At 41.6% G+C, this 22,858-nt stretch overlaps 1 protein-coding gene across 2 annotated transcripts in view; it reads left to right on the top strand.

Annotated features, from left to right (window-relative positions):
• Positions 1-22,858, top strand: part of HACE1 (HECT domain and ankyrin repeat containing E3 ubiquitin protein ligase 1) — an 86,134-nt gene that overhangs the window by 24,969 nt on the left and 38,307 nt on the right. The window contains exons 7-11 of one of the 2 annotated variants that reach the window (XM_058660408.1): positions 2,619-2,701; positions 10,260-10,356; positions 10,538-10,639; positions 11,777-11,883; positions 20,331-20,481. In XM_058660408.1, coding sequence (XP_058516391.1) covers positions 2,619-2,701; positions 10,260-10,356; positions 10,538-10,639; positions 11,777-11,883; positions 20,331-20,481 — 540 coding nt within the window. The remainder of the gene's footprint in view (positions 1-2,618; positions 2,702-10,259; positions 10,357-10,537; positions 10,640-11,776; positions 11,884-20,330; positions 20,482-22,858) is intronic. The other variant, XM_058660412.1, reaches the window with a different exon arrangement.

A 22,858-nucleotide genomic window follows, 5' to 3' on the forward strand; every position in this document is an offset into this window, starting at 1 on the left:
GAAAGCAGGGGAGGATGGCCAAGGCCTTAGACGCCTGCATCCCTATGGGAGACCTGGAAGAGCCTCCTGGCTCCCAGCTTCAGACCAATGAAGCCCTAGCCATTGCAGCCATTTTAGGAATGAACCAGCAAATGGAAGATCTTTCTATCTATCTCCCTTCCTCCCTTTCTTTCTGCAATTCTTGCTTTCTAGTAAAAATGCTAAACTTAAAAAAATGTCATTTTGGTTGTCTCAAAGAGCTAATTCTTAGGTTACTTTGTTAGAAAGTTCCCAGGGCCAAGCGTTTAGCAGTTCACATGCCCAGATCTCACGTTGGAATAATTACTTCAGCACCTAGTGCTTGCTCTTGACTTTACCTTCCTGCTCCTGGGGACCCTGGGAAGCAGTGAGGATGGCTCAGGTGATTGGGTTCCTGCCACCAAGATTGTATTCTTGGACCTTGAGCCAGCCACTAGCTTTTGCAACTATTTAGAGAGTGAAACCATGGGTCGGACCTCTTTCTCAGATATGTAAACAAACCTTTAAAAAGAAATCTCCTTAAAGAATAAAGTTTCCAGGGTCCAGCGTGGTGGCCTAGCAGCTAAAGTCCTCGCCTTGAATGCGCCAGGAACCCATGTGGGCGCCGGGTCTAATCCTGGCGGCCCTGCTTCCTATCCAGCTCCCTGCCTGTGGCCTGGGAAAGCAGTCGAGGACGACCCAAAGCTTTGGGACCCTTCACCCGCTTTGGAGACCTGGAGGAGATTCCTGGCTCCTGAGTTTGGATCAGTGCAGCACTGGCCGTTGCACTCACTTGGGGAGTACATCATCGGATGGAAGATCTTCCTCTCTCTCTCTCCTCCTCTCTGTGTATCTGACTTTGCAATACAAAAAAAAAAAATTAAAAAAAAAAGGAAAAGTTTCCAGAACTTGCTGCCATTTAGACATAAAATCAGCATATGCAGTTTCAAGAATTTTGTTTTTAAGCTTGAGTATGGATATGTATTTATAGAATATATACCTACAGTTTTAAAGTGGAACAGAAATTCCATTGAAAATATTTAAAAAAGTGTATGTGTGGGGATCTCCTCAACCGAAATGGTGGACTTAGAATCTTAACCAAGAAAAGACGGAAGGTAGAACAGGTCAGTCAACCACCACAGCTGTACGTTGGCAGCAAAACACTGGACAAAGGGAGACTCTATGATGGACTATGTCAATCAGTAGATTATTCAACAGCCTCATCGTGTCTGGAGTGGTGAGATTGGCAGCAATGCATAGCTGGTGAACTACCAGGACTACTTGAGCAAGGATCTCAGAGCATGCCCTACATCCAGGACCTGGGGTGGGTGGGAGATTGGGTGGGGTTTCTCCTCAATATGCCCTTTAGCCCTTGTAACTTTTTACCCTAATCAACAATGTAAAGATTGTCAAAATATAATTTTAAAAAGTGTATGTGTGTTTTTGAATTAAAATGTTAAGGTGATAAAGAATTAGCTGAAATTTATCTTTTAATTTTAGAGGGAATTTCAGGAGTGCATGAAAAGATGGTGAGTTAGGGCTGTCATGGTGACTGAACTGGCTAATCCTCTGCCTTGTATCACCGACATCCCATATGGGTACTAGTTCTAGTTCTGGCTCCTCCAGTTCCAATCTTGCTCTCTGCTTATGGCCTGGGAAAGCAGTGGAGTTGGCTAAAGTCCCTGGGCCCCTGCACACATAGGGGAGACTCGGAAGAAGCTCCTGGCTCTTGACTTAAGATCAGCTCAACTCTAACCATTGTGACCATTTGGGGTGTGAACCAGTGATAGAAGATTTCTATCTGTCTGTCTGTCCTTTTCTATCTAAATCTGCTTTTCCATTATATATTTAAAAAACATCTTTAAAAGAAATGCTGAGCCACTAGCTTAGAGCCCTAAAGCTTTTTCAATTTATCATTGAGTGCTCATATTCTTGCTTTCATAACAAGCAGTGCTTTTTCAGATATTCATGACTTATAAAATATTTGAATAAAGGTTTACTTTTTTGTAACTAAGAAACAATAATATTCACTATGGTTTCATACAAATTGCATCTGTTTTGTTAGAGATAAACATGATGAAAAATTCCAACATCCTCTTGTTGGAAGAAAGTAGTTTGGGTGGTTGGAGGGGTGCATTCTACCCACTTGCTGTCCTTGCAGTATAATTTTAAATTACTTCTATTTAAAAATGCTCAGATGAAGGAACTGATCATAAACTCCTTAATAACTTTACTTTTACATAATGTTCCTTAAGATAGCAGTTGGGCTGCATTGTTAATTGCATAGATTCAGAATTATGATTTATCTTTTGTTATTGAATGTTCATTTTGTTTATTATATAGTCTTCATTATTTTTCTTCCTCTGCTGTAATCTTTCTCTTAAGATACAGTCTTTCTGGTGTTCACATTAATTCTGGTGTTCATATAATTAAGCACCTGAGAAGCTCAGAGAACTTAAAGCTGAATTTGTTCTGTGTCATAGTTTTCATGTGTCTACTCAGTTTCTCTTTAGAGATTCAGGTTTTGGGAAGAATGTTCCTTAAATGAATTATAATTATGATAATGGTGCCTTTTGTTGGACTCCTCTGGGCTAACTTTTAATTGTTTCTCTCCTTCCCAGACAGTGCAATGCTTACTAGACAGTGGTGCTGATATTAATAGGCCGAATGTCTCAGGAGCCACTCCATTATATTTTGCTTGCAGGTATGATTCAATTTTTCTTCTTAAAGAATGATGTATATCTAAGCAAACATCTCTGTGTAAGTTCAAAAATTCTTGTTTTCCCAATGTTAAAGAACATTATAGTATATACCTAACTATATGAAAAGTATGTTCTTTTGTGTTTAATTGCCAGTGTATTAAAATTGTAAATAGGAGCTTTTGAGATAGACGAATTGCTTATTTTTAAAAAGATTTTACTTCGGGCTTAGTGCAGTAGTTTGATTGGCAGATCCTCTCCCTTCAAGGACTAGGATGCTATATGGGTGCCGGTTTGTGTGCCAGGTGCTCCACTTCCCATCCAGCTCCCTGCTTGTAGCCTGGGAAAGCAGTAAAGGATGGCCCAATGCCTCAGGACCTAGGAGAAGCTCCTGGCTTTGGATCAGCTCTGCTCTGGCCATTGTAGCCACTTGGGAAGTGAGGATCTTTTTCTCTGTCTCTCCTTCTCTTTAAAAATCTTCCTTTCCAATAAAAAGAAATAAAAGTAGTTTATGTTTCCTAAGAGCCAAAATCTACTTAATATAAAAGATTTTATTTCCACGAAATTTTAAGTTTACAAAAAAAACTTAATACCACAGACTTCCCAATGTCCCCTTTGCCACTTCCCTGTCACATCTCCTAACCTAATTATTTAATTGAAAACCAGAATTTTTAAATCTGTCTCTTTCGAGTTGGAATTTGTTAAGTTCTGTAAATCTAACCTTCAAGTATATTCTGAATTTCTGCTGTTCTCCAATTCATCAACACCACCTTAAAGTTGTGACCTCTTACCTACAGAACTGCAGCAATCTCTTAAATGAATTCTCTGATTTCTTTGCTATTCCCCACCGTACTTTGCTTTCTTCAAAATGCAAGTGAGAAAAGTTCATCTTGGGGAAGGGGTCATTTGATTGACAGGTAGGTGGATAGAATTTCCTAGACTGGGGTAGCAATAGCTTCCAATTTGTGACCCTAAGCTTACATAACTGCCTGTTCCATTTCATTTCCTGCGCAGATTGCTAATGCTTAATCTTAAACGGTTGTTGAAGAATGCAGATTCATCACATATTCTGTAACTACTTCCTGCTTATTAGGGATGTAGGTCCCTAACCCTATCTAGGTTTCCTATCCTAAGTTCAAAAATCTCTCCTATCTCACTGAAAGAGTGTCTCAGAAGCCACAGAATTTCCAGATGGTGCCAATGGCTATGTCCCTTGCATGTTCCTCTTTCCTCTGAGAAGTTGTTGGATTCTGAAGTAGACAAGTTTATCAGTCAGTTTGAGTGAAATTGGAAAAAAAATTGTAAGTGGAATTCTGTTTACGAAGGGAAGATTATATTTTATTATTTCCCAGATACTGGGGTGCACCTATGCAGATTGTAAAGCCATCTGGGTTGCTTGTAAAGATTTAAAATGTTAAGGTAAAGGTGAGGTCTGTTGTTTCCTTACTGAGTTTCTGTCTCATTGATCTGTCCATTGAGGTTAGTGAGGTATTGAGGTCCTCTACTGTTATTGTATTGGAGTCTATTTCTCCCTTTAAATCCATTAATATTTGTTTAATGTAGCTAGATGTCCTGGCATTTGATGTGTATGCATTTATTATGTTGATTTCTTCTTACATAATGGATTCCTTGATCATCATGTGGTGTCTTTCTTCAACTCTTCTAATGCTTTTCTCTTCAAAGACAGATTCTGTTAATCACTGCACAGACTCCTCTTTGTCAATAAATATATACTCTAAAGCCTATTGGTTGTTCATGACTACATTAGACAGATGCTTACAGACTTGAGTATTTGCTGTTGAAGCTGATCTGAAGTATAGGCCAGATTTTCTAAAGCAGTAGTCAGGATTTAAAAAATTAGCTTCATGTGACACATTGAGGTCTTCTAATGCTATATTACGTGAACTCATTAAGGATTTCTTCTGCCAATAACAACTTCTAGAGAGGCTGAAGAGGTAAGTAATATGTGTTGCCTTACAATGCAGTAGCCTTGATATGGTGAAAGCAAAGGCTGCTCATATCTTTTCGCCTTTTGAAGAGGTGTTTGAGGTCTTTTGTTCACTGGAGGAGGCAGACTTATGTTTCAGATGCACCTGGATATTTTCTCTAACACATTATACTCAGTGTACTTAAATACTTAGTAAACATTTTTGAGTCACTATAATTGCATGCTTTAGAAATATACAAAGTACTTCCATTTATAGTAATTAATAATTATAGGTGTATTCATATTATACAGACTGGGATATTTCTCTAGAATATGGGGACTTTTTTGTGAATACTTTCTGGCAAATATTAGATCTTTCTGAACAAAAATGCTTAGGCATGTAATGAGAAATCAATCTAGAAATGAAATTCAGCATTATGAAAGGATGATCGGTACCCAACATGGTTCATTTACAAGCAAACTTTTAATTGTACGTGTGATATTTAGGTACAGGTATACACTTAAATATCAGTGATTCCCAGTGTACTGTCTCTGATAAATTGTCTCAGTGGGAAATAGAGTTAGTCAGCCCTGCAAAAAATTACAGGGCTCTAAGGCAAAAGACTAATATGAAATAAGTTTTATTGGTTAAAAAAATAATGCCAGATGAATCATATATTCAAGGGTAAAACATTGAAACTAATATTTAAAAGGCAGAGTTACTGAGAAGGGTAATGGGGAGAGAAAGAGAAGGAAGACCTACTAGTTCATCCCCCAAGTGCCAGGGCTGGCCCAGGCAGAAGTCACGAACCAGGAATTCCATCCTGTCTTCTGATATGGGTGACAGGAGCCTACACACTTGAGACATCAGCTGCTACCTTCCAGGGTGTGTCAACAGCAAGCTGTGTTTGAAACGGAGTCACGGAGATCAAAACTGGCACTCTGTTAATGTATTGGGCATTACAATTGGTGGCTTGACTTACTGTGCCACAGCACTTGTCTTGACTTCCTTTTTATTGGAATTTTATAGTAGATAGTATTGAGATAGAGCAGAGAGAGCCCGATTTTTGGAGGCAGTGTTAAAATCCCAGGACTAACTAAAGCTATGCAGCATTAGTCAAGTTTCTTTACCTCTGAAGCTTTATTATCTTTTTGATGAAGTGGAAGTGCTGATCTCTGCCTTATAGTACTGTAGTGAGAATTAAATGACATGGCTCTGTAAAGTGTTCTGCAGATAATTCAGCATTTAGAATGTGCTGCTGGGCCTGAGTGTGTTGGCCACTCCCTAGTGAGCAGAAATTATTTTGTCCTCATTTGATTTATTTTTTACGAGATTTTCTTCTGAGAAATGATTCTTCTACTCTGCTTATTTTCTCTTTGTGTTACTTCTGTTCTAATTTTGAAAACTGCTGAATAATGTAGTGCTTCTCTGAGTCATTCTCAAATTTATTCTGATGTTAAGGTTTTGACAAAGTGTTTTAGAGCCACTTTTCTTTAGGAACTATGGATAAGACATTATTACTCAGTGGCCTCTTGTCTGAACTATAGGTACACTATTGTTTTTTTTCTTTCACCCAACAGTGTTACACAACCTTGTTTAGGTCTTTTGCATGACTGCTATAAATACTTGAAGTTTATATTGTTAGATTAGTTTTTTTTTAATTTATTTTTTTATTTATTCATTGATTACATTGTATTATGTGATACAGTTTCATTGGAACTGGGAATCACCCCACCCCTTCCCCCGCCCTCCCCCCATGTGGAATATTCCACCTTGTTGCATATCCACTGATATGTTAGATTCGTTTTATGTTCAGTTATAATATTCCTCATTCCTTCAATTGCTTTTTTTTCAAATGAAGATTTGAATGTTATAATGGTTTAAAGAATTTTCTGTATCTGTAGATAATTTCTGTTCTATCAGGAAAAGTGAGATTTAGTTAGGCTGTGTAGATACAATAAATTAATGAGACATTTATAGAGTGGTAAAAGTTTCTAGCAGAAAAAAGTGAGGATAAGTATGTGAACTTGTAGCTACTGCTAAATAACTCCTCTACATTAGAAAACTCAAGATCGAAGTAGCTGTATAAAGCAGCCCTTGGACTAGAAATTGTAGACTTTGAGAATATAGAAGGATTTTTTAAAAATATGGTTTCTTTTCTTGATAATCAGTTGCAAAAACTGTTGCAACTATGTACACTCTGGCCAAGTTCTCAAATTCTTAGGACTGAAGGTATTGGAGAGATCATTTCTAACTGCTTTAAAAGCTACTATAAGTTATTTTTTTCTCTGTCTCTTTAAAAGCTACTTATTTATTTGAAAAGAGAGAGAGAGAGATCTTTCATTTGCTCATTCAGTCCTCAAGTGGTTGCTAAAGATGTGGTTAGGTCTCTCAGAAGGTTTGGCAAAGTCCCACATGTTTGGACCGTCTGCTGCTTTCCCAAACACATTAACAGAGAGCTCAGTGGAACATGGAGCAGCCAGGAGTTGAGCCAGTGCTCCTATGGATGCTTGTGTCACAAACAGAGGATTTCTTCACTGTACCATACAGTCTTACAAGTTATGTTTTAGCCAGCTTTTTTAGTTTATGTAAGACAGATTGACATTTATTTGAAGAGAGAATATTCCATCCATCAACATTTTTAAAAGCGATTTTGGAATAGTCAGTTAGCCTCGTAATTAAGACACTTTGAAGATGCCAGTGATTCATTGGAGTGCCTGAGTTGAAGTTTCCAGTTCTGGCTCCTGATTCCAACTTTCAGCTTATGCAGACCCTGGGTAGCAACAGAGAACTCAAGCATTTGAATTTCTGCCATCCTTATAGGAGATCTGGATTGAGTTCCTGGTATCTGACTCCAGCCTATAGTCTGGGCTTAGCCTGGGCAGATTGGGGCACTTGAGAAATGAACCAGTATAAGAACTTGTTCTCTCTCAAATTTAAAAGCAAGTAGCATCAACTTTAAATAGTGATTCTTTTAGGAGTAAATATTTACAGTTACTTGAACTGAAAAATCTTCAATGAAACATTGAACAATCTGTCACTAGATTTAATCTGCTGCAGTACTACCGATAAAGCAGTTGAGAAACTAATTGCATTATGCTGGCTTTTGTGTAATATTGTTCCTTGGTTTAAACCTATTTTTAAAATGATGTGTCTCCTGCTTCACTCCCTAAATGGTCACAACAGCTGGAGTTGGGCTGGTCCCGAGGCAGAAACCAGAAAATTCTCCTGGTGTCCCATGTGTGTTTAAGAAACAACTAAGGATGTCATAAAATTAACCAGTACAGCAGTTCACCTACAGCACAGCAGTGGTCTCTCTGGGATGTCTTTACCAAGGTTAAGGGGAACTCATTGAACAGGGAGTTTCTGCCCCCAAATTAGCTTGGTCTTTGTCAAAAGGATTGTAGCTAATTTTTTTTCCTTCTACGAAAAAGAGTGTAATCAGAGTATGGGAGAGAGAATAGGAGAGTTGTTTGTTCGTTATCAGCAGAAATCAGACTGAATGGGATTGCAAGCTAGTTAGTATTGTTTTTTTTTTTGGAAACTCCCCGTTACATTCCTTTCCTCATTTGTCTTACTTTGATACTTTTTTTCCTCTTAATTTTTTTGTAAAGTATTAAAGTCCAAAGACTGAACGCTTGTTTTGATGATTAAATTTCTTTTTTTTTTACATTTGTTGTTATTATTATCATTTTATGATACAGTTCCATAGGCTACTGGCATTTCCCTTATCCCCTCCCCAATTCCCTCCCCCCCACCTAGTTCCTCTATATCGTTATTAAAATATAGTTCTTCATACACAGTCATATGTCCATCATTGCCAACATGGACAATGGCAGAGAGTCCAGCATCCTGTTGTCAAGATATAGTAAACAGTTTCATTGTAAGTCCATCTTTGTCTGGAAGTAGAAATGTGTAGTACATTGTATCCTCACATCTGGATGTTAGTTTCCATTTCACAGCTACTGTACATCCCCTTAAATGAAAAGTCATACTACAAAATCAACAAAAGAAAGAAAAATAGAAATTTACAATGCCATGAAGTTAAATGACATGATACTAGATATGACAGTCTCCATTACACAGCTACTCTACATCCCCTTAAATGAAAAGCCACAAAATAAAATCAACATCCAGGAGAAAAAAGAAATTAACAACACCATGAAGTTAAATAACATGCTACTAAATGACTAATGTGTAGCTGAAGAAATGAAAATCAAGAACCTTCTTGAAGAAAATGATGCTACTATATGATCTATGGTTCATTGAATGATTTAATCAGAAGAAAGTGTTTTGAAGAGACGAAACTAACAGAAAACGACTAAACCCATGTGGTATAGTTTCTGCTGCTTTTTGTTGGTGAAGTGTGTCTCTTCTAACAATAAATAGATGGGTTTTGTTTTTTTTAATCCTGTTTACTAATCTGTGACGTTTGATTAAGTTTAAGCCATTTACATTCAGAGTTGAATATGTATGGATGGTACTTTGGTCCTGTCCTTTAAGGAATGGGTTGTTCATTGGTTTAGGCTTCTGTTGTCATTTTACTGGGATGTTCTTCCCGTTTGCCTTTGGTTTTGTTTGGTGCTATTCCTCTTCTCTGTCAAGAGAACATCTTGAAGTATCATTTGTAGGGCAGGTTTGGAAAAGGCAAATTCTTTTAACTTTTCTTTACTGTGGAAGAATTCTTCACCAAGACACATGATCATCAAGCTCTCTTCAATTGAATATAAGGACAAGATTCTTAAATGTGCACGTGAAAAAAATCAGTTGACATGTAAAGGAATGTCAATTAAACTCACAGGAGATCTCTCACAGGAAACTCTACAGGCAAGAAGATAATGGAGTGACATATTCCAGATTCTAAAAGAAAAAAATTGTCGGCCTAGGATAACATATCCAGCAAAGCATTCTTTTGTCTTTGAAGATTAGATTTCTTTTGAACTAAAGAAATTTTATGTCTGGTTGGAGGAAGGTCAAGTGAGAGCCAAGAAAGAGATTAAGTAGAAGGCAAAAATAATTAGCCTGAGTAGTAGTTACCTATCCCCAAATATTACGACTTATTATAGATAATGTCACCCAATATGACCCAAGTTCAGTCCTAAGATGTAATGTCGTTTTCTTGTCTACTTAATGAAAATATGATGTAACACTTACTGAAGTAATAGTTAAGATCTTCCTATGCTAATTTTTAAGAATCATTATTCTTTCACTCATGCATGTTAACCACCTGTAATTTATAAGGAATACTTTTTTTTTAAAAAGATTTTTTTATTATTGGAAAGCCGGATATACAGAGAGGAGGAGAGACAGAGAGGAAGATCTTCCATCCGTTGTTTCACTCCCCAAGTGAGCCACAACGGGCCGGTGCGCGCCAGTCCGATGCCGGGAACCTGGAACCTCTTCCGGGTCTCCCATGCGGGTGCAGGGTCCCAAAGCTTTGGGCCGTCCTCAACTGCTTTCCCAGGCCACAAGCAGGGAGCTGGATGGGAAGTGGAGCTGCTGGGATTAGAACTGGCACCCATATGGGATCCCGGGGCTTTCAAGGTGAGGACTTTAGCCGCTGGGCCACACCGCTGGGCCCTATAAGGAAAACTTTTAAAACATTCTATTTTAACTCGATTCTGTTTCTATACAGTCACGGTCAGAGGGATACAGCACAGATTCTTCTATTACGAGGAGCCAAATATCTGCCAGACAAAAATGGAGTTACTCCTTTGGATTTGTGTGTACAGGTATGTTTTTAATATATATCCTGAGATGCTTGTTTATAGTAGAAACTGAGAAGCACAATTATTTTTCTTAAATGAAATATAAAGATTACTCAGTGTGAAACATGACCTTTAAAAGGAACTATTTTATTTTTTTAAAGGAACTTTGTTTTTAAACATGGATAAAATTAAGTCTTGTTTTTAGGGTGGATATGGAGAGACTTGTGAAGTATTAATTCAGTATCACCCTAGACTTTTCCAGACAATTATTCAAATGACACAGAATGAAGACCTTCGAGAAAACATGGTAATACAGTTGTTGCTAGTTGGTAAATGAGTAATGTTCTTTCATGCTTAGCATATGTGACATTTTATAAATTGTTTAGTAATTTTATTATTATTAATATTTTAATTACTTAAATTTATTTTTCTGTAGTATAGGATAGGCATTGATTGTAGTATATTCTCCTTCCGTGGGTTCAACTTGCAGATCAAAAGTATTTGAAAAAGAAGAGTGTACCAAACATGTACCAAATCTGTTTTACTTGTTACTTCCTAAATGATATGGTAGAATAATAATTTATATAGCTTTTAGATTATGTTAGTTATTGTAAGTAATCTACAGATGATTTAAGGTATATGGAAAGATTTGTGTAGGTTGTATACAAATATCATGCCAAAATCTCCTATCAGGGCTCTGTGAGTGTTGAGGAGCAGCTGTTGTAGTAGTGAATAAACTGTGCTAATATTTGGCCTGTGAGTCTTCTATTTTCTGAGACTTCAGTCTTGCCTGAAGATGACTAGACTATGGATGGAGTCAAAGAGTCTGGGGAGGAATATCATGGTAGGTTGATAGTCAGTAGTCAACTGAGCTCTGTATCTGTAATGGCTCTACCCTTAGAAAAAAGTTGCAGGGTTTAGAATTCTTTTAAAATTTGTAAGCTTAGATTTACATTTCTGAGATGTATTTGGTGAATACTATTTTATCTGCATTTTAAAAAATTATGTTTTAATAATGATTACATGGTTGATCAGGGTAGGAAGGATCAATGTTCAGAGAAAATTGGGTGAATTCATTGCTTCCAAATTTGCTATTTCTTCTTGTTGTTCCTTGGGGAAGGGGATAAATAAATGGGGCAACCACACATCCCAGTAACCAGGAATGTGGAACCGCCATCTCATATCGACCCAGAGTCTCAGTGTGCTTATATTCCAAGGGTTCTGTCCAAGTGGTTTGGATAGTTCTATTGTTTTTTACTGAATTATTTTGAATTCTGTGTCATTTTGTGTGAATTCCAGATTTATAAAGGGTAATGTAGCTGTAAAGGATTTAATTTCCACTGTTTAGACTTAATATACTTACTATTCTGATAAATACTTCTTTGTTGTTATTGATAAAATGTAGCAGATTATTTAACTGCATTTTTGAATGTTTATAATGTAGCTACGGCAAGTTCTGGAACATTTGTCTCAGCAAAGTGAAAGCCAGTACCTGAAGATTCTAACAAGCCTTGCTGAAGTTGCCACAACAAATGGTCATAAACTGCTTAGGTGAGTGTTTCCAGGGAAGAGCAAATCAATAGGCAGCAGTATCTGCTGGCTTCATCTTCTGAATAGTTTATTCTGTTGCATGCCTTTGGTCAATGGTAAGATGTTCTAAAGTTTTCTGACTTGCCATTGTCTAGTCTGAAGGATCAGTATAACTGACTATTGCAAAATTAGAGTTTAACCTCTTTAAAGAAACTAAAAATAGAGTACACTTAATTGAGTTTGGGCATATGTGTGTCTAGGATTTATGAAATGGTTACTTACACTAGTTACATAAGAAAATGTATGTGAAAAAGAGTCCAGGAACTAGTTCAGGAATCTTGATTACTAATTTAAAAGATTTATTTTTATTGGAAAGTCAGATTTACTGAAAGAAGGAGAGATGAATCCATCTGCTAATTCATTCCCCAAGGCACTCCAAAGGCTAGAGCTGAGTTGATCCAAAGCCAGGTCTCCCACACAGGTGCAGGGTCCCAAAGTTTTTGGCCATCCTTGACTGCTTTCCAAGGCCACAAGCAGGGAGTTGGAAGGGTGGCATAGATAAGCTGGCTGCCATGTCCCCTATATACATTTCAGCATGCTGTCCACTGCACAGGCATCAGAAATTGAGGAAGCCCAGTCCTGATACATGCTCTCCAAGGGTGGAAGACATATCTTGTGATACTCCTAGTGGCTGGGGTTTGATTCTAGCTGTCTGGTTTGGGAGTTCCTTGAGAAACCTCAGCTGGGGTGACCTCAGACTTGATTCTTGTGTCTGCCAGCTAGTGCAGGGTTGAGGTTGATCTGTTACCTGCACAAGCCAACACACATACTGACAGATGCAGTTGCCTGTTCAGTTTGGCTCTCAGCCCCATCTGTCAAGTGAAGTGATGGGTGGTGCTACAGCATAGCCCAGCAGAGCCCACCATAGGTCTGGTCTTCATGGGTGCTAGTGGATGTGGCCTAGTTGGGGAAACCCCCAGTAACCTCCACCAGGCCAGCCCCCAATCAGATTATTGTGTAGTGGCATGCACCCAGTCCATCCTGTATCTCATTTGGCTCCTGTGCACACCCATGGGTGCTGCAGCTTAACTCAGCCCACCCCAGCCCTGGACCTGGCCCACATGTATGGCAATAGGTACTGCTGCCTTGGCCAGCCTGCCCTATTCACCCAGACCTGGCTTTCATGCTCACCAGTGGGAGGGTGCAGCTAGGCAGAGGGGTTCCCACAGTTCCCCTACCACATCCACTCCCAGCCCTGGATCTTTCATTTGCCAGGGGATACCATGGTCTGGCCTGACATGACTTGCACCTACTCCCAGCACTTGCTTGCTGGTGCTGTAGCTAGCCTGGCTGGCCCATACCCATTCTGGCTCTCTTTTGTGTCAGTGGGTGCGATAGCCTATCCCTGCCTGGCCTGCCCACAAGACCTAACCCAAATGCCAGTTTATGGGTGCTATAGCCCTGCCGAGACTGTTCTGTTCCCATTTCCAGCTCTCACTGGTGGGTGCAGGAGTCTGATCCTACCTGACCCACTTCCAGATACAACCCTCATGTGAACGCATGGTTGTTACAATCGAACCTTGTCGGACCTATACTCCATCATGGCTTTCACTCGTGCTGGGGTGTGCTGTGGACTGGCCCAGCCTGGCCCATCCACAGAACCAGTCCACAGAATGCTGATTGGTGCTGTAGCTCAGCCTGGCCTGGCTTGTTCCAAACTCCAGCTCTAACACTCACCCGCAGGAGCTGTAGCTTAGCAGGGAAGTTCCCCTATCAGGTCTGCTACCAGACCCAGATCTCACGAATGCTGGCAGATACTGTGGCCTAGTCTGACACGACCAGCCCCCAGTCTTGGCATTCACCTGTGGGTGCTAAGACTTAGCCTGACTGGCTCACACCCATTCTGGCTCTCATCAGTGGATGCTACAGCCTAATATAGCATGGCCCTACCCTGGACTTGGCTCTCATGTGACGTGGCAGGTGCCTTACCTAGCCCAGCTTGTCCTACACCCAATCTGTCTCTTACAAGCACCAGCCAGGTACTGAAGCGTAGCCCAGTTTGGCCTGCTCCCAGACTTAGCCCACATGCATGGATAGGTGCTGTAGCCTTGCCCAGCCCAGTCCGCCAACAGCTTTTGCTCTCAATTCAGCAATGGGAGCTGCAACCTATCAAGTGAGTCCCCACAGTTTCCCTGCTAGGCCTGTTCCAAATCTCATCCTTGCACTTGCTGGTGGGGGCTTTGACCCAAGCCTGGCATGACCCGCCTGTAGTCTTAGCTCTCATTGGTAGGTGTTGCAGCCTAGACCACTGGGTGCAGCTCACATTATGTCCTGGCTCTTGTGCATGCCAGTCAGTGCTGTTACCTGGCCTGGCCCAGCTTGTCCCCAGACCCATCTTATACACATGCAGGCCACCCCCAACCCCAGCTCTTGTGCTCCCCAGCAGAGCAGTGGCCTAGTAGTGTTGTTTCCCAACTTCTCCTATAAAGCCCACTCCAAGTCCTGGATCTCATATGTGCTGGTGGGTGCTATGGCTCCACTTGACATGGTCTGTCTTCAGTCCTGGCCTTTACATACGTCAGTGGGTGCTGCACCCTTGTTTAACCAGGCCTCCTCCCAGTCCTGGCTTCCCTGAGTGTCAAAAGAGTTTCTGTAAGGTGAGTTCCATGATATACCTGGCTCAGCCCATCACTACCCCAACTCTCACGCTAACTGGTGGATGCTGCAGTCCCATAGAGGCAAGCCCACAGATCCCCTACAGAATCTACTCCCTGATCTGGGTCTTTCATGTGTATGCTGTGTCCCAGCCTGACATGGTTCACTCCCTGCCCCAACATTCATGGGTGGGTACTAAGGCCTAGCCCAACCAGGCATTCCCCCAATCCCAGCTTTTGCATGCATCCATGGGTGGCAGGCAATGCTACTTAGCGCAGCCCAGGTCTCCCACTTGGACATGTGCCTTGGCTTGACCTAGACATGCCCTCCAGTCTCCCCCTTACCACTTTGTCTCAGCTCCCTCACTTACCTGTAAGTACAGTGTCCCAGTCCATGGAAGTCCCCCAAAGTCATTCCTCCATGGCCAAACATGCCCTCAGGTTTTCCTACCCCAACATCTCAGACCTCCTTCCCAGGGCAATCTGCAATCACCCTGGATTTTTCTTAAAGCAAGAATAGAAAACTGTGCTTGATGATCGAAGTACTTGGGTTCCTGTCTCCTGGGTCAGAGGTCCACATGAAGCTAATGGTTTATGTCTGGCCCAGCACTTACTGTTGTGTCCATTTGTGGAGTTCATCAGTAGATAGAATGTCTGTCCATGTCTTGTTTTGTATATACCTCTGCCTTTCAAAACACAACTATTTAGACAAGTAAGTTTTGATATCAACATGCGAAGGCTTTGAAAAAAACAGTCATTTCATAATCACCTGGAAGAAAGGCCTGATGAAGTATGGATTTTATAACTTTCACATATAATACAAAAAGGATATTTCACAGTTGGAAATTGGAAAAAAATAGCCTTTTTGTGTAAGCAGTACTGCTTGGAAGAAGCTTTAGCTGGGTAAGATGATAGGAAATTATTAGTCTATGTTAATAATGTAGGATGATACTCCAATTTGTTACTTAAGAAAACACTGCCTAAAGAAAATATAACTGATAAAGTACTGCTTATAACAGATATGTAAAGCAAATATTTGTGTATGTGTTAATTTTCAGAGACAAATGAAATTCATACCTTTTAAGTTCGAGTTATTGTAGGTAACTTTTCAAAGGGCTGTAACACAATAAAGAAATTGTCAGAAAACTGTATTTCTATTTCATCACTGTAACCAATCTTATGTATAAAACTAGAAGCATTTATTAAATATATAAAAATGTATACAGGGCCCGATGCGAAATCCTAGTGGCTAAAGTCCTCACCTTGTATGTATGCGCTGGGATCCCATATGGGTGCCGGTTCTAATTCTGGCGACCCTGCTTCCCATCCAGCTCCCTGCTTGTAGCTTGGGAAAGCAGTCGAGGACAGCCCAAGGCCTTGGGACCCTGCACCTATGTGGGTGACCAGGAACAAGCTCCAGGCTCCTGGCTTCAGACTGGCTCAGCTGCAGTCGTTGCGGCCGCTTGGGGAATGAACTATCAGATGGAAGATGTTCCTGTCTGTCTCTCTTCCTCTCTGTATATCTGCCTTTCCAATAAAAATAAATAAATCTTTTTAAAAAGCCCTATACACCAAGCAGCTTGGCCCCGGGCCGCCATGCGGCCCGGGTGCGAGGGTCCCTGCCACGATTCCAGCCTAACACAGCCAAGCTTTCCACCACCTGCGCAGGTACATGGGGTGCGGTTTGGCGCCAGGCTTCGCCTGCTGGCCGCCCGGCCAGGAAGTTCTGGAATTTGGTTTCTCTGATATGCTGCATGAGACGCTCCGTGCTGAACCCACAGTACTCTGAGAATATGTATTAGTCCTTAAGCTTTTCAAAGGCATTTAATCTTCCTCTGAAGAACCTGTAGTCACTTTATAGTGCCGATCGCCAACATCAGCTCACTTAAAAGGCAAAATTCCGGGCTTTTCCAGCAGGATGCCCCATTACCTGATAGGATGAGGGATCAGCAGAGGGGTCACAGAAGGCATTATTGTGACACTGACTGGCATTCAAGAACCATACTCGGGGCTAGAATGTGTAAGGCATACGTGGACCAATGCCCTGACACTCTGACCCCATTGGACGGTTTAGAAGGGCCGGTGGAGTCTATGCAGGAGGCATGACAGTCTATAGGACGCTCTGGGCTGACCAGAGCAACCTCTGGCATAGTTAACACTGGCTGGCAACAGGCCTGGTTGGAGAGCGTGGTGGAGGCCTTGGCTGCGTGGAGCCTACCACTAAGGGGCACAGGAACTGGAGGGAGGCTGAGTTCTGGTCGGGTCACAGTTGTAATCCCTTGGCACAAATATCAATTCGGCTTTGACGCACCATGCCGGATTAGACCACAGCACAGTTTGGTGCTCCGGAGGACCAGGATAGACGTTGGACGGGCTCGGCTAGGCCTCAACCCCATCTGAGCCATATATGAGATATGCGTGGGTATGGACGAGCCGTGGCTGGGCTGAAACTCTCAACAGCAGGAACCAGAATGGATTGAAGAGCGGAGCTGGCCGAAGGACCTGCTGGAATGCGTGAAGCCCGACACCATGAAGGAGTCGGAGGGAGGAACCTGAACAGATCCTCTGACAGGACACTGACTCTACAAATAAACGCAAGAAGCATGGAGGTAAATAACCCAGAAGAGGCTTTGGAATGTGACCCACTGGAATACACTTGGCTCGGGTTGGGGCAGACCAGGCTGAGTCAGTTCACGTCATCCACTGGCAAGCCCAAGTGCTGAAACTGTGTGGGGGCCTGGCCGTGTTTGGTTGCGAAAAAAAAAACAAAAAAAAAACAGTACAAAACACAAAATGCCAAGGTGAAATGGCCTGTGCTAGCAGGGAATGCAACACCCGACCAGCACTCCTCCCACTGGTTTAGGTGAGGGACAAGAGTGTGATGGGCAGAGCCGGGGAGAGATGCGATACTCATTGGTTCCAATAGAGGTCGGGGCTCAGAAGAGAACCAACCCAGGGGTTAAAACCATCAGCTGATCGGAGTGATGGACTGTGGCGGGCACTGTGCTTACTAGTAATACATGTAGGAGCCTGGACTGGGAATGCCTCAAAGTTTTTTTTAGGGGGATTCCCCTGAACAAAATGGAGGAATCAAAGCATTAATCAAAAAAAGATGGAAAATGGAGTAGATGAATCAACCACCTCAGCTTTATGCTTGCAGCGGAAAACTGGACAAGGGGAAACCCTAAGACGGACTATGTCAATCAGTGGACTCTGCACCAGCCTCATCATACCTGGACTGTTGCTGATGATATGTTGGTGCTTCTAATTGATCGAGGTGACGCTCTGCTGGCTCTGCCTACAAACCTGAGAGGGCCTCCCTAAGAGGCCGTTGAACTTGAACTGGACAAGTGGGATGCTGGACTCTGTATAGTGTAAACTTTTAATTAGGGAATCTCAACGGAACTTGAGCTGTGGTTATGCATCAAGGTGAAGGAATTCATGATGGGGGAAGGGTTTGGGGTGAAGGGGGGGGAATCCCAGGACCTATGAAATTGTGTCATGTAATGCAATGTAGTTAATGAATAAATGAATATTAAAAAAAAAAAAAAGCCCTATACAACTAGATTATATATATATATATATATGTTTATATGTGTGTGTACATATATATGTGTGTATGTATTTAAAGTTTACTAAGGCAAAGAAAGTGTTTTTCTATGTGATATGTGTCCCCGTCAGATATAATATACATGATAGCAGCTTTTATATTTTACTGACATTTGTAGCTCATATCTTGTTCTTGTGGGCTATTTTTGATCAGTAATGAATAAGGAATGGCAATAGCAGGGGCACCAGTTGTGGCGAACCCTCACATCTCAGAGCAGAAAGGGAGGAGGAGAGACCTGGGTTCCTAAGTCTCCTTGGAGGCATGCCTAATGATCTAAGTACCAGCCCCCATTGCCTAAATGTTCTGCCTCCTTTCCCAAGAGTATACCCTGGAGACCAAGCTTTCAACACAAGCCATGGCACTGGTGCTAGAGATTTGAAGATAAAACCATTCCTTGAACAACACAAAATCTCTTTAAAGTTACAAATTTAAACTAACTCCTGCGACTTCTTGGTGGAAGAGTAGTGATGGATAGTCATGATAATGGCCAATTCTAGGTATGCTGCAACTCTGAAAAACTTTTTGGTTTGTCAAAGTTTAAGTATAGCTTAATGTTAACCTAGTTTTAGTCTTCCTTTGTTTTCATGATAGTTTATTTTCTATAAAGAACAACCTTGAGGTACCTAATCAGTAACTTCGAGATCATTCAATTTAGGGCTGGTGTGGTAGCTTAATGTGGTAGTCCTCCACCTGCAGCACCTGCATTGCCCATGGGTGCCGGTTCAAATCTCAGGTGCTCCACTTCTGGTCCAGTTTCCTGCCTCTGATCTGGGAGAGGAGCAGAGGATGTGGTCACTGCGTCCATGTGAGAGTCCTGGAAGAAGCTCCTGGCTCCTAGCTCAGTTCAGTTCTGGCCATTGTAGCCATTTGGAGAGTGAACCAGCAGATAGTTGTTTCTATCTCTCCTCTCTCCATAAATCTGCCTCTCAGATAAGACCAAATAAATAAGAAAAATATTCGATTGTTGAATGTTCTGTATGTGAACATGGTTATTTTTCTGGACTGGGAAGCATGATTGGAGAAATAGAAGGATGGCAAGTTCAGCCTCTTAGGAGAGCTCAGTTATGGGTTGACCAAGAACATAATCATCATTTATACCAATGCTTCCTGTGTAAGATATGCAGCTTTCTAAGCAGTTTAATTTATGAATATACTTTTAGAACTGAAAGTTGGGAATTACTTTATAATTGGTACCTTTAGAAACTACCTCTTCAGGCCGACTTAGTGGCTCAATGGCTAAATTCTTACCTGGCAGGTGCCAGGATCCAGTATGGGCATCAATTTATGTTCCACCTGCTCCGTTTCCCATCCTGCTCCCTGCTTATGACCTGGGAAAGCAGTGAAGGATGACCCAAAGCCACTTTTTTTGGGGGAGTGAATCAGAAAATGGAAGACCTTTCTCTCTTTCTGTCATTCTCTCAGTAGATCTGATCTTCCTTTCCAATAAAAATAAATAAAAATCTAGAATAACTGTTTTACATAAAGAATTTCACATTGTACGCCTTGATAATTGTTTATATTCTAATTGCTTAAAAGTTGATAAGCGGAGGGCCAGTGTGGTGGCCTAGCATCTAAAGTTCTTGCCTTGCATGCGCCAGGATCCCATATGGGTGCCAGTTCTAATCCCAGCAGCCCCACTTCCCATCCAGCTTCCTGCTTGAGGCCTGGGAAAGCAGTCAAGGACGGCCCAAAGCCTTGGGATCCTGCACCCAGATGGGAGTCCTGGAAGAAGTTCCTGGCTCCTGGCTTCAGGTTGGCACAGCACTGGCCGTTTGCAATCACTTAGGGAATGAATCATCGGATGGAAGATCTTCCTCCCTGTCTCTTCCTCTCTGTATCTGACTTTGCAATACAAAATAAATAAATCTTTGAGCTGTGGTTATGCATCATGGTGAAGGAATTCACCATGGGGGAAGGGTTTGGGGTGAAGGGGGAAGAATCCCAGTACCTATGAAATTGTGTCATGTAATACAATGTAATTAATGAATAAAAAAATAAAAAAAGTTAATAAGCCAATCTATGTGATCTAAATAATGCATATTTGGGAACTTCCTATTAAGTCATTCCATCTCCTGTCATTACAGAGAGTGGATTTTACTGTGCTTATGAAATGTATTGTTAGTGAGCTAAAATGTTTTAAAATGCTTTCATATATGATGAGTTTTACTCCATTTAATATGTTCATATTTAATTCTTATTTTCAGCCTTTCAAGTAATTATGATGCTCAAATGAAGAGCCTTTTAAGGATTGTAAGAATATTTTGTCACGTCTTTCGGATCGGTCCATCCTCCCCCAGTAATGGAATTGATATGGGCTACAATGGGAATAAAACTCCAAGAAGCCAAGTGTTCAAGGTCAGAAAAATATAGTTTTCTGGAAGGTTAGACATAAAAGAAGTGAATTTGACAATGCCTGCTTGCCACTGACTCATTCTCCAGATGCTCTTCTCTTTTGGACCTCTGTCTAAGCTGAAGCTGGGAAGGCAGGCCATTTGTCTCACATGGGTGACGGGAACCAGATCCCATGGGCCATCACTGCTGCCTCCGGGGTCCGCAGTAGCAGCTAGTGGAGCAGGAATCCACTCCCCAATGGGATGCAAGTGTTGAATGGCTACACTCTGAAAGAGATTTTCATATTGCAAAATTTTCCATTGGTTCATTGAAAACTTGTGTTTCTTTATATTATCTTTTGAATAGAAATATAGGTTATCCAAAAAGTGATGCAAATATTTTTATGCATCGCTTCCTGAAATTTAGGTAGAATGGATGGCTTTGCTATTTGTAAGATTCAATACTAAAGTAATGAATTTGAGTTAAATGATTCTTTACTTACATGGACAGTTTTACAGGTACTTGCAAATAAAGATTTTGCAAGCATTTTCTCTAGGAGATTGTTTTAACATTTTGGAGTTCTGGTATTTAGCATTTAACAGAGAGCTTAAAAATAAAGGACCATAGTCTAGAATTCTTACAAGAGTTGAAAAATAGTGGTAATTACCACATATTATCATTTGTAAACACCTGTCATATTTCTAAGCAGTGGATTCACTGCAGAAGAATAACCAGAAAACTAATTGCAGCTTTACTTTATACTGGAGTATTACTCTTTAATTCTGTTTTGAAAGTTACTCAGTTTCCGTGTTATTGCATCTCATTAACCTTAGGGAAAATGGCTTGTAACAAATACTCTGTTATTTTTCAAGTAAATTTCACATTAGGGTCAAATCGCAAAATAAATAGGTAGATAGATACTGTATAGGAGATGTTTTAGCAGTGTTTTAGAAAGGTATACATCTCTGTTCATCTGTTTGTTTCACTTTGAAAGCTTTTCAGTTCTTTGTGTGTATTTTTTCCTCTATTGTGCCACCTCCTGGAAGAAGGAAATTATGCATCTTGTAATTCAAAATTTGGCTTTTCATATCTACTTCCTGGAGCACTGGTTTGATGGATAATTTTATTGTCCTTTTGCAATTTGAATCGGAAACGTTAATCTTTTGCTAGTGAATTTTTAAGTGTCTTTTTTTATATATATTTTAATTATATTATTTATGTATCTGAGGTGAAGGGGGATATTGAGGGAGAATCCCCACCCAGTCTCCCACCCGCCCAAGGTCCCAGATGTGGGGCATGCTGAGATACTTGCTCAAGTGGTCTTAATAGTCTTCCAGTTATGGATCGCTGCCAGTCACATCCCTCTCAGCTCGATTAGGTCATTGAAGAAGCCACTGATTGTAACAGTCTATCATGGAGTCTTCGTTTGCCCAGTATTTCGCTGCCCAACGTTTAGCTGAGGTGGTTGATTGACCTGTTCCGTCCTCCGTCCTCTCCTAGCCAGGGCTCTGAGTCCAGCAGTTTGATTGGGGAGATCACCAAAGAGACTTAGAGGTATTCCCAGATCAGATTCCCGCATGTTCCAGCTAGCACCAGTTCCAGCACAGTCCATCGCCACAATCAGTTGGTGGTTGCAATTGCTGGGCTAGCTCTGTTCTCAGTCCCGACTTGCACTGGAACCAAGGGTGTTGCATTCCAGCCTGGTTCTGCCCAGCATGCACTCGACTCTTTCATCAACCAGTGGGGTCTGCAGCCCAATTGGGGCGACCCACAATAACCGCCACCAGGCCCGCCCCTCACCCTGGCCTGCCAGTATACATAGCAGACTAGTCCAGTCTGTCCCGCTTCCCATATGGCTCCAGTACCTGTCAATGGGCATTGAAGCTTAGTTCCCCCCAACCAACTCAACTCTCCAGCCCTCACGGATATTGCTGAGTGCCTCTCCTTCTAGCCACCCCAGCCCCCGTCCTAGTTTTCATGCCCTCTCGTGGGAGTAGTGACCCAAGAGGGGGAACCCCACCACTTCCCTCTTGGGTCTCTCTCAGCCCCGGTTTATGATCTCTTTGGGTGGTTCTGTGGTTTGACTTGGCAGAATTAGCTCCCGGTGCCAGCTTCTGCCAGCTGTCTGCGGTTAAGCCCAAACAACGTTCACCCACTCCAATTTATGCTAGAACCGGCAGGAATAATCATCCCAAGCTGGCTTTTCCCTGTTCCAGTCCACGTGCGGCGCTCAGGTGTTGCAGCCCTGTCCAGTTTGGTCTGTCCCCATCCCATCCCACACTATCCAGTGAGAGTAGCTGTCCGGCGAGGGGACCAGCCCCTCCATCCCCCAGCTGGTCTGCCCTCTCCCTTCCATGGTTCTCACGCGTGTTGGTTGGGTGCTGCATTCTAATCCAGTACA

This window comes from Ochotona princeps, chromosome 1, assembly GCF_030435755.1.
Source record: "Ochotona princeps isolate mOchPri1 chromosome 1, mOchPri1.hap1, whole genome shotgun sequence".
NCBI classification, from domain to species: Eukaryota; Metazoa; Chordata; class Mammalia; order Lagomorpha; family Ochotonidae; genus Ochotona; species Ochotona princeps.